General features: G+C 36.1%; 1 protein-coding gene across 3 annotated transcripts in view; it reads left to right on the top strand.

Annotated features, from left to right (window-relative positions):
* Nucleotides 1-11553, top strand: part of LOC121318039 (potassium voltage-gated channel subfamily C member 2-like) — a 53791-nt gene extending 42238 nt beyond the window's left edge. Inside the window, exons 2-4 of one of the 3 annotated variants that reach the window (XM_041254247.1) lie at nucleotides 4999-5932; nucleotides 6747-6902; nucleotides 11218-11553. In XM_041254247.1, coding sequence (XP_041110181.1) covers nucleotides 4999-5932; nucleotides 6747-6902; nucleotides 11218-11279 — 1152 coding nt within the window. In that variant the 3' untranslated portion in view covers nucleotides 11280-11553. Of the gene's footprint in view, nucleotides 1-4998; nucleotides 5933-6746; nucleotides 6903-8145; nucleotides 8335-10364 lie in introns of those variants that run through there. The other 2 variants (XM_041254246.1, XM_041254248.1) reach the window with 2 other exon arrangements.
* The last annotated feature ends 800 nt before the right edge of the window (nucleotides 11554-12353 follow it).

The following is a 12353-nucleotide window of genomic DNA, read 5'->3' as shown; positions in this document are numbered from 1 at the left end:
TTCTAATATTTTGTTGTATTTTTACCACCAGTAATGGTTTGTATGTCTATCTATCTATCTATCTATCTATCTATCTGTCTGTCTGTCTGTCTGTCTGTCTGTCTGTCTGAAAGTATTTTAGAAATGGAAATATGTTGCAACATTATTATGGTTAACTCTATTCAGACCGTCATGGTTTCAGTGAAGTGACATTCATGTAGAGAACCTAACAAATGCAATGTACTGTGTGTAAAGGCTATATAAAAGTGCAGACCAAACACGCAGCTTGACCCGCATACAGTGTTATTTGTGCAGGTTGAGTCACTTCCACAGCCTTCCAAATGGTAATCACAAAGATTGCTTGTGGGGTTGTGGAGATTTCCCTTCATGCTTATTGTTGTGTATGATGTGCATCTGCGTTCATCTTCATTTAAGATGAGTAAACACTCTGGAGAAAGGGACTGGCCTACTCATTGATACAGGCCTACATATTCTAGCAGAATCTTTCAATCTGTAGAGTCCCACAGTCTCGTTCAGTCTCTTCCTGGTGCTGTCGAGCATATTTTCAAAGCCTTTACTCCAGTCTTTAAATAACTTCACTTTTTAGAAAGGTGAAAAGTTAATTCCACAAAACCAGAACCAAACAAGTACCTAATATATTGGTATACCTGGTCCTGTGGACAAAGAACAGGTCTGCTTAATGGTTATCAGACTCCTGGTCAGTAGGGTCCACTGTAACAAAGGAACAGAAACAGTCCTTGAGAATGTTGCTTACCTTCTAAGTTAAGAACAATAAGAACATTAGTAAGCCCAAGCAGACATTCCCAAGCAACTTTGCTCAACCAGGATGCTTATGGCTTTACGCAGAAACCTGTATATTGAAGGTGTCTTATCCACTCTCATGTTGTTTGTTTCTCCGTTTTGTATTATTCATGTTTATTTGTGTTGCACAAATAGGACAATTGAAGTTAATTAAGACTACAGTGAATGCTTTGAAAAGTTTCTGCTATATTATCGGGCAGTGGGGCCCCTGTGCGTATTTTGTGTTTTATGTAGTGTGTTATTGTTTATATGTATGTATGTAGTGGTGCACGGAGTGTGGGTTATGTAGCCCGGGTGATTTAAAATGTATATTTGTATTTAGGCACGGTGATTGCACAATCACTTCACGTGCAGAGTAAAGTGTATATTTGTATGTGGGCACGGGGATTGCACACATTAGTTCACATGCAGACTGTGCAGGGATTCAAGTGAATGATTGATTAGCAAGCGAGCCCCAGCACAGCTGTAGAGAAAAGGGTGGTGTGTTCAGGCAGTGGAGAACAGGAGAGAGAGAGGTGAAATAATAGAATATAAAGCAATTGCTACGCGTGTTGGAAGTACCAGCACAATACTTGTTTTGGGGTTTGATGTCAGTGTTTTGTGCCGTTTTGTTTTGTTCAGTGTTTTGTGTTCAGTGTTTTGTTTTGTTTAATAACCTGGCGCAACAGCACATTTATTCACCCACAACCCCATGTCCTGCATTTCCGGGTGTGGAGTCACCTGCAAGCACCTTCCCACAGGCAGTTTCTAAAAATATGCACACACTTACACCTACAAGGCTAAAATACAATTACTGCAACATTAGATTAATCCCATGTTCATTTTTAAAGGCCAGAGACTTACTTTTATAACGAACCATTGTTTCATAATGTCTTTTTTGTGTATGTGAAATACATTTGCATTTCGCTAAGAAGTCATCAGTGGCAAGGGACACCTTCTTAGGTTTCTCGAAGCAATACACATTATGATCTTGACATTTAGACAACAAACCCATTATCTTTAGATAATGGAACAATCAAAGATGTGTGCTGTTCACACTGCCATGGGGTAAAGGATGATAAGATGGCTTTGTCTTTGTTTTGCATCAGAGATTGTAAATAGAAAACACTGTGATCAGGATTAACATTATGAACAGGGTGTTTTGTAATATAAAATGGAATTGTATTATTGAAGTGCCGCTTTTAATCAAGCAAACAGCTTTATCACCTGCCCAAACACTACAACACTTCCTGTTTTATGAAGCCCTTTTTGCATTAATAGGCATGTCTTACAAACACTTTTATTATACTCAGTTAAATAAGTAAACAGACAAATATATACACCACAATATACGTTTAGGGGCAATCTATTTTTTGTATTGTAGCACTAGAACAAAAGCTTGGCAAGTCTCACGCATTGTGTCATTTGGGTTCCTTTTTTCATATTTTGTAGTCATGAAAGGTGCCAGAACTGAGATTTCTGGAGAAGGAACAAGGCCTTTATTAACTCAGAAAAAAGGAAGAACATCACATGTGGTCAAAGTGCAAGCTCTCTTCACCATCCCAGCTCAGCCACAGACTCATTGTGTGACCCTGAGCAAGTCACTGAACCTCCTTGTGCTCCGTCTTTTGGGTGAGATGTTGTTGTAAGTGACTCTGCAGGTGATGCATAGTTCACACACCCTAATCTAGTATCTTGTAAAGTGCTTTGTGATGGTGGTCCACTATGAAAGGGGCTATATAAAAATAAAGATTATATTATAAACTGTGTTTAATAATTCAGGATGCTTCCAGTATTCTGTCATTTGTATTCTACACAGCTGTGGTCTGATCATTTTTAAATCAAATTGTCTTTTTAATTGTTTATTGTAATATAATGTATGACATGATTTGTAATTATGTCTACTTGGCTTTATTAGGAGCTAACAATAACTGGAAACTAAAACTACAAACACAACCTGATTTCTGCTAGGTCTATGCTGAACTAATTAGAATATGCTTACTCCTTCAATTCACCAAATCAAGTTACCAGCTAAGTTATTAATTCGTGCTTCTTCAAAGTTTGTGTTGCGTTTCCTTGACATACAGAAACAATCAGACATACAGAATATCACGTATTCATGCTCTCATTATGGACTGCCAGAATTGTGGCATTTTAAGTGTTCATATTTCAAGAGTCATTTGTATTCATCCATTCTTTCAGGGAAGGCGATACACATATAACACATAGCCAGCAGAATAATTATATTTTCAAACAAAAAGGCTGAGTCATAACTGAGCTGCCTGGGGGATCGCTGGCAAAGTATATTACATTCTTTAGACAAAAAAGACACAGACTGCAAAGTCCATTAAAATCATCAGACTTAAAAGGCTGTTTCCATAATGGTCTGATATACCTTAGACTCCGTTCTATAGTTTTATTTGTGAAAGCAGTAATGGAGTAAACTAAGGTGGGTTCTCATTTGTTAACAAAGATAAGAGGTTTATACAAAACTCGATATAGACCATTATTTATTTAACCTCAAGGGTTCCTTTTGAGACCTTGCTCCCCTTAATAAAACATGAGACAGTAGCAGCCTTAAAAGTGCTGCCAGAACACATCTTACAAACAACTTTATTAGAATCTGTTATTTTAGTGCTATAATCTGCAGTTATCCTGTGCTATGCAAAGCTTCATTTGAACTGCAGTTGATGATTTTCATAATGGAATGACTCATTCTCCTCTTTAGTAGTCTCATAAAATCCGCAACTCATCAAGTGCTGCATTTCTAATTCACACCAAGCCTGTATCTTCAATCTATTTTGTAGGTTTGGAATATTGTTCTAAATATATCAAAAGGGTAATACTTTACATCAAGTGTCTAGAATTACGTGTATTGACATAGTAGTTACTTAATAAATAGATTTGTACTTACACATAATTACAATGTTATTAATCAGTGTTACAATGTACTTTGTGTGTTAGGGTTAAAGGGTTAGGGTTAGGTTTAGGTTTAGAGTTAGGGTTAAGGTTATATCATGCAAATAGATTTAAACATTAAATACATTGTAACTATGCATAATAACATTGTAATTGTGTGCAAGTGACTGCAATGTCAATATACAGTAATTAAAGAGATGTAATGTAAGTGTTAACCCATTATACTTGCACTGTATTGGTCAAAAGAAAACCTAGGCATGCCAGGAGCATACTGGCACAGTATCTTGCTATATGGTACCATGGTTGGAATACAAGGATTAACTGTTTTTACCTCTATGCTTTAATGCTGATGCACCTTTACTTATTTTGTTAATGCATTTATTTTATTGTTTTTAGGGGAATGGAATCAACATCAAGTCAAGTGGATGTGTTATAAAGTGTGTGATGTGTTATTATAGACATGGCCATAGGTTAAAAAATGTAGCACTGAAACAGCTTGTATTAACGACCTATTCAGTAATTAGCATTTGCAGTATTGCCAACACGACAAAGATAGAAAATAAGAAAAGAGATCTGAGATAAATCTTTCTCAAAAAGGGACAAATTTCATTATTCTAGTTTAACATGTTAACGGTTAATAAACAAAGAAAGTATACATTTTTAAATAAAGCTTTACCACAATAATTACATTATTATAAAAGTACAAGGTCATTGATTGGGTGGGTTATAGTCATTGCCTAGCCCAAATATTCTTGTCATTATCTACCTTGTTTAGTTATTTTAAGAAAAGGTGTGTTCAATAGGTGTTGGTGGTGCTCAGTGATTAACAGCTGACAGACTTGTGGATAGGTGACAATCTGAACTACCTTGGGTATTTACAGGACATTCCCGTCATTGCTTATATGCAATTTCACAACTGTGCAACACACTGGTAAAATCTATGATTTGCCACAATTGAGCAATCTCCTACCTAAGAGGCAGTTTCTGTGGGCTGTAGCCCATTTACCATTTGAGGTTTCACATTCTTTATTTAGCCAGGTAGGACAAAACTGGTTCTCGTTTGCAGTGTTGTTTATTGTTTCCAGTTTTGGCTTACTTGGATATTTGGATATTCTGCTGAGCAGTTTAGCAAAACGACACCAAATCAATGTCAATTTTAATTTGACATTCAGACTTGTGCGATATACATAATGGCATTCAATGTAATACGTATTTCCTTTTTTTCACTTCTCTTGATTCCATTTCTGCAGAGCATCAGTGTCTAAGAGTGTTCTTACCTTTGTCTTTCTTCTCTTCCAGTTTATCGCCTTTGCCTCCTTGTTTTTCATCCTCGCCTCAATCACCACCTTTTGTCTGGAGACCCACGAGGCTTTTAATACTATTATAAACAAAACCGAATTGATAAGGAACGACAGCCTTTCTGATCAAAATGTACAGTACGAGATTGTAACGGACCCCGCTCTGACTTATGTAGAAGGCATCTGCGTACTGTGGTTTACTCTTGAGTTTCTGGTGCGTGTCGCATTCTGTCCTGACAAGCTTGAATTTGTTAAAAACCTCTTGAACATTATTGACTGCGTGGCAATCTTACCATTTTACCTGGAAATGGCTCTGAGTGGACTTTCATCCAAAGCTGCTAAAGACGCTCTTGGCTTCCTGAGGGTTGTTAGGTTCGTCAGGATTCTACGAATCTTTAAACTAACCCGTCATTTTGTAGGACTACGAGTGCTTGGGCACACCCTGAAAGCTAGCACCAATGAATTTTTGTTGCTTATCATATTTTTAGCTCTGGGAGTGTTAATATTTGCCACCATGATCTATTATGCTGAAAGATTAGGAGCAAGTCCCAATGACCCAACTGCCAGCGACCACACACAGTTCAAAAATATTCCTATCGGATTCTGGTGGGCGGTTGTCACCATGACCACACTTGGGTATGGCGACATGTATCCTCAGACTTGGTCGGGCATGTTGGTGGGCGCTCTGTGTGCGTTGTCGGGGGTGCTCACAATAGCCATGCCTGTGCCCGTCATCGTCAATAACTTTGGAATGTACTACTCACTAGCCATGGCCAAGCAGAAGCTTCCACGAAAGAGAAAGAAGTACATACCTCAAGCTCCTCAAGGTGGCTCCCCTACGCTCTGCAAGACTGACCTGAACATGCCTTGCAATAGCACCCTCAGTGACGCTTGTCATGCCAGGGAGAACAGGATGATGGAACACAACAGATCAGGTATGGGAGCATGTGGATTCGTTCAGCAAATGATGCACTTACTGTCCTTGCATTCTAAAAGAAGTTGTCTATATAGTTCAGCCTACTGTGCTTTTTTATGAATGGAATGTGCATGTCATCCCTTTGCCTATATGTGCTTATTTTAAAATTGCATGCAAATGTGCTTGATGGCAAAATGTATTGTTTTGTTGTGATGTGTTGACAGTGCAGTTCAGCATGTGTGTAATCAAATACAAGCGCCTAGCCATATGAATAAATTCACATATGCTGAACTGTACAATACCATTATCTATATGGGAGTTTTGCATCGTATGAGTCTACTAAATTATTTAAAACAGCAGTGGATCCAAATACTGTTGTCCTTTAATTCCAATGTTCAACCTCTTTCCACTGTATTGTTTTTCATTGTATTAGGTGCTGATAATAAGGGGGGTGGGGAAGAGTCAGCACACAAGCAGGATGGATTCAAATGGAGATAAAGCAACTATATTTAGATCCACTGCTGTTTAGAAGATGAAATCCAAATACCTGATTAAAAAAATAAATGAATAAAAATAACGAAAGGCACTAAACACCTTTTCAAATCTGGATAATGCTTAGGTCTAAGACTCCAGCACCCAGAACATGTCTAATATACAACTCTGTAACCCAGGTAATTATGCCGTTGCAGCATTCTCCCTCTTGATAGCGTTAGTTTGATGTTGGTGTTTGATGTTGTTTCGGTGTACAGTGATTACACAGCTCTCTACAGCTCTTTGTAAGTATAATTCACGATTGCCTGTAAATGGCGTGGTGCTTTGACCGGTGTTATCAGGTGAAGCCAGTGGAGGAAGTGACCTGCCTTTGTCACCTGACGAAAGGCTCTCAATCAGACGGTCTAGCACCAGAGACGACAACAGAAGAGGGGGAACATGTTTCTTACTGACAACAAGCGAGTACACGTGTTCTACAGGTGGAGGGATCAGGAAAGGTATGGATGTATTTCACTAGATAAAGGCTACATAGATCTGCCCGGAACACTGCCACAGCTTAAAGCTAGTTCAATCAGTTTAGTCCCTTGAGATATCCCTCCAAATTCCATTATCATGCCACATTGTATTTTGTACAAAAAAAGAAAACAAGGGTAACACTTTATTTTTAAGTTCTGTTTTTCGATTTGAAATTATGCCTTCTTTACGAGCAAATTAATACATAGTTTAATAGAAACAGATATTATCTGTACATAATAATTAATTGCCAAATATTTTTTTGGGAGGATAACTAAACTTTCTGAAGGTTATTTCAGGTTAACATTAAGAGTATGGTATGTCTTGTGTTGTACTCTGCAACTCCTATCCTTAATGAATATTGCAGTCCTTTTAAGAAATGTTAAAATTACTCTGCAGTTCTATCTGCTTTTTAATTATTAAAACTTTTTTTGTTTATTGCTTTTAACATTCCATTAAAGATGCATTACATTGCAGAATATTTCAAGTACAGCACTTGTACACTAGTGGAAATATGTGAACACTGTGTGAGGTACATTTGTAGTTAAGTTTTAATTACAGTAGATATATCTGATTCCATTAAATTCTTTGCTAATTAATTAGCATCGAGGTATAATTGTATGTACACCTAGTTATCAAAATCCTGTGTTCTCAATGGTTTAAAGAAAACTGCTTCTTTGCACACACCATCAAATCCTTGGGTGAGTACAGGGCTTAAAGTGGACAAAACAAGTGCTCATCGTTATTGTGCCACTGCATCTGTTTATTTGACTCAGTAACGATAAATAAGGCAACTGCATCGCTGTAGGTCATTAAGTACAATAGCCGCAATTTGAAACTCTTCTTCAAAGCTGTGCAGAGTCCTCACAGAACTTCACATGCTCCTTTCCCTGCCCTGCTCCTATCTTCGGTTCACTCAGTGAAACACACATATTTTGTCATATGACTGTTGTGTGTTACAGAGGCATTCTGCCATGAATATTAAGCTGCTATGCAGGGAATAGGTTTGGTACCACACAAGTGACAAGCAAGCAGTTTCCTTCTATATTAAGAAGCTTTGCACTTCATTAAAACCATACTCACAGAAATGATGAATGAGCTGACTTTATTAATTTTTTATTAATTATGAATGAGCTGATTTTATTAGTTATTTGTGATGCCGGTAGGAGTAAATATGAAAAAAGCCCATTTCTAATTTGTGTTCTTCTTTCTTTTCATGTCTACTAGAACTGTCCTTTAAAATAAAGTGTTACTGAAAAAAGGGGGAAAAATACAATAGGTATATATATTTTTTCATTTCATAAACTTTTCATGGTTATCTTAATTTACATAAGAACTTTCCGCTGAGAACAGCTACATTCCATGTTGCTTTTTTCTATCAATATGACCAGTGCTGTTCATTCAATCTGTGAAATGCAAGCAGACAGACAATGATATAATATATATATACACGAAGTGATCATTGAAACGGGATATCATGATACCAAATATATATATATAATATATATATATATATATATATATATATATATATATATATATATATATATCTAAATAGTATTATTTATTACGTACATTATGACACACGTTGGCACCATACGACGAATGGAGGGGGGAGCATATATATAGGGATATATTAATAATATATATATAGATATGTGTGTGCGCTTCTGAAACATATATTGTTATTTTTTTCTAGTGCTTTCCAGAACTTGGCAGTCAACTTGTCATATCGGCTGCATTCGGCATAAACACAGGATTAAATGCAGCTGTCAGAAACAAGAAATTAAAACCATTTACAGAAGCATTGCTCAATGAATCTAGGCAACAGCGCTGCCATGCTGTATGCGTACTATATGTACGCATACAGAACAGTGCAATGCTATGGGGAATCCCTTATAAAAGTTAACTGGGCTATGCCATGGTAAAAGTGTAGTGCAATTGTGGTAGTGAAGGACTGCTAATCAAGGGTTTGCAATCTATTGAATTGCCTCTTATAAGGACTAGCATCATTATAACTGGACACCCTTTTCCTTATGCTAAAAATATGTGCAAAATATCAAGAACAGTAAAAAGTTGCTGCTGCTCCTGGCTCCTACTCACTTCCTGTGTCTTCAGTGTCACATCGATGGCCTGCCAGGGTGCAAAAGTCTTTTAAAGTAAAGCAGAACACCAAAAGATACTCAACAAAAGAAAAGGATGACAAGTGATAAAATTGCAAATGCCAATAATACCAAATAAAATGGATTTGAAATCCTTTAACCATGGGATACATACTACAGTAAACTGCAAAATGACCATACCTTATTTTTATAATGTAGCATATGTTCTTGGAATCTTTTTGTATGCGCTGATAAGAGATATGCTTGATTTTAGGTTCCATAACACTGTAACTCTCTCATAATGAAATAATATAATTTGGAATTTAAACTCCCCCTATAAACTGTACAAGTACACTATTATATGTAGACTTTGGGGTCAAGATTAAAATATAGCTGTGAACTAAAAATTTTAAACTAAATTGTATGTTATCTGTTTACTGTATAGTTGAAATTGTATCTCACAGACTTTCCAGTATGATATATTCCCTTGAGTTCACCAGATAGGTACAATTGTATTGAATATGGATGCTGCTTTATAAAAGAACAATCCTCAATGTGCCAGGAATATTTTAAAGTTACATTCTATAGATGTGATGCTTTAAAAATCTATTTAAATGGTCATTTACAAGTGCATTGAAAGTTCTTATGTAAATAGGGGTCTAAATAGCCAATGCTATTGTTGCTTGCAAATAATTATAGTTTTATATGTATTTTGTTTTTAAGGTATATTCCTATAAGAGACAAAATACCATACACTAATTAATCATAGATCCATAATTGTAATGTCATGTTTGCTTATTGATTTTAAGAAATACCTACATTATTATTATTATTATTATTATTATTATTATTATTATTATTATTATTATTATTATTTATTATTAAAACAGAATTTTAGTGTGTTTTGAAATGAGTGCAACAGGTAATTTATCAATGAATGGAACTCTTTGTGTTTTGTGTCCATTAATTAATGCACAGAATTAACCAACTGAGAAACAGGTATGCTATTATTGAATGAAACTGGAAATTTAATTAAAGTTTATTAATGCATTGAAAACATTATTTCTATCTTTGGGTTAAGAACATTAACTCTAAATTATCTCTAAATGCATGTTAATTAACGGGCACACACACACACACACACACACACACACACACACACACACACACCTAGCCACACACAGTATTAAACCTAGCCACACAAACACAGACAGTATATATAGACATTAACCAGCCTGTTCTGGATAGATGCATGAGGGAAAGTCTTGCACTGTTTGTCTTGTGTCTTGTTTAATTTCTTAGGCTGACTCAAACTTATTGTCTTGTGCGTTTTCTTGCATTAAGGATATGAAAAATCCAGAAGCTTAAACAACATAGCTGGCTTGGCTAACAATGCTCTGAGGCTGTCTCCAGTAACTTCACCGTACAGCTCACCCTGTCCTTTGAGACGATCTCGATCTCCCATTCCATCAGTCTTGTAAAATGAGGCTGCAGCAGTGGGTCCAGTAGAATCAAATTCCAAGCATTGTAACTGCATAAAAGAAGTCATTACATGTAGTATTAAACCTAGCCACAAGTACAGTAGTTCAACTTACATTGTGCATGAGGTCAACTGTAAATAGTAGGCAAGAAGTATTTTGTTAACAGAAGATCCCTAATGTGTATCTTTGACTTTTAACATTATTAAACATTGTGTATCTCCTTTTTAAACTAATTGTCCTGCATTACTTCTAGCAATAAAAGGACATTTAGTGAATCTCTTTGGCCAGTATGCTGAATAACACATGTATTTTATTAGGGAGAATATATACATATATAAAAACAAAGAAAATATGGGCTTCCAAATGATATAACTTTTTTCGACCTCTTCATTTCTGTGACTTTTATCCATTCTGAAGATGTATGGACCCCTGTCTTGATCACACACTCACACACATACACACTTCAAAAATATGACTTTTTTTGCATGGATCATCCTGTCTCATCGTTTGAAAGCAATGTTGCTAAATTTGCTGGGACGCAGATGGCACTGACTATGTGTGTGCACCTTGTACCATTCGCTGACACAAAAGCATCAGCCAACTTGTTTCTGCATGTGCCAATATATTGTGCTGGTTGCTGCCTGGTATGCTGTACAAACTGGAGTTTCGACTAGCAGGCTCCCAAACTGAGTGTCTTCGATTGTTTATACACGCAGATAACTGCAAAGAGGTTGTCATTACTGGGTACATGCAAGCAGAGACCAGCTCTCTTTCTTAATGGCTTTGGGAAGACACAAGCGTGACAGAAAGGTAACACTGACATAACGGCTGGCATTTTATAAAAAACGAAATGTTTCAACAATTCAACACTTACCTGAAAACAACCTTAAAAAAAAACAAGTATTATCTCCTTGCGGTGCATGTTTTACATTGTTCACCAGCCATATAGAATATATAAACATAGAATATACATAATTAAATGTGGCCATACTTAAATTGCTGAAATACCCCTTTTGTTATGGAGAAGATTTACATTTTAAGTAAAAAAAAACTAAAACACTAATATCTATCTATCTGTCTATCTATCTATCTGTCTATCTGTCTATCTATCTATCTATCTATCTATCTATCTATCTATATATATATATATATATATATATATATATATATATATATATATATATATATATATATATATATATAAAAAATACAGTATATGTTAATGTTAAACTATATGATAGTTGCTGTATATAGTTCTAATCCTATAGCATGAATTTGCATGTCTAAATTCTTGTACAATATACAGTCTATGATTCAAAATGAACATTTCTGATATTTAGAGATGTGTATTGTTAACATGTTGTTGGCATCTTCAATAGAGATATTTATTTTAAAAAAGGCTGTTAGCTATTAATATTATATTGGTGCTGATGTTATTGACTGCAGTGTTGTACAGCATTTCTCATTGACGTGAATGGCTGTCACAATGGACATTGGGTTTTAACCATAACCAGGGAGGTTCTGGAAACTGACTTCCTCTTGAGAAAAAAGGTTGCGACTGAGCTGATCTCGCCAGATGGTCACCAGAAATGTGGACGGATTGAGCCCAACCCAAAAGAGTGAACCACACACAATGATAAACCAAGAAGCTGCTGCTCAATGGAAAAACCAAACAAAATAAATGGACACATGTTGACATGACGGCCTGTAGATAATGACCTCACACACAAGCTATCGATGCCTCTCTTCTGTGTTCTGAGACCAGCTGGGTTCAGTCTTCATTGATATTGTGTGTGAGAACCACATCTTACTGTATTATTCATGAAATCCCTGCAATAAATCTACACTGTAG

Source organism: Polyodon spathula, chromosome 7 (genome assembly GCF_017654505.1).
Source record: "Polyodon spathula isolate WHYD16114869_AA chromosome 7, ASM1765450v1, whole genome shotgun sequence".
Lineage (NCBI taxonomy): Eukaryota > Metazoa > Chordata > Actinopteri > Acipenseriformes > Polyodontidae > Polyodon > Polyodon spathula.
This window is presented reverse-complemented; position numbering and strand designations above follow the sequence as displayed.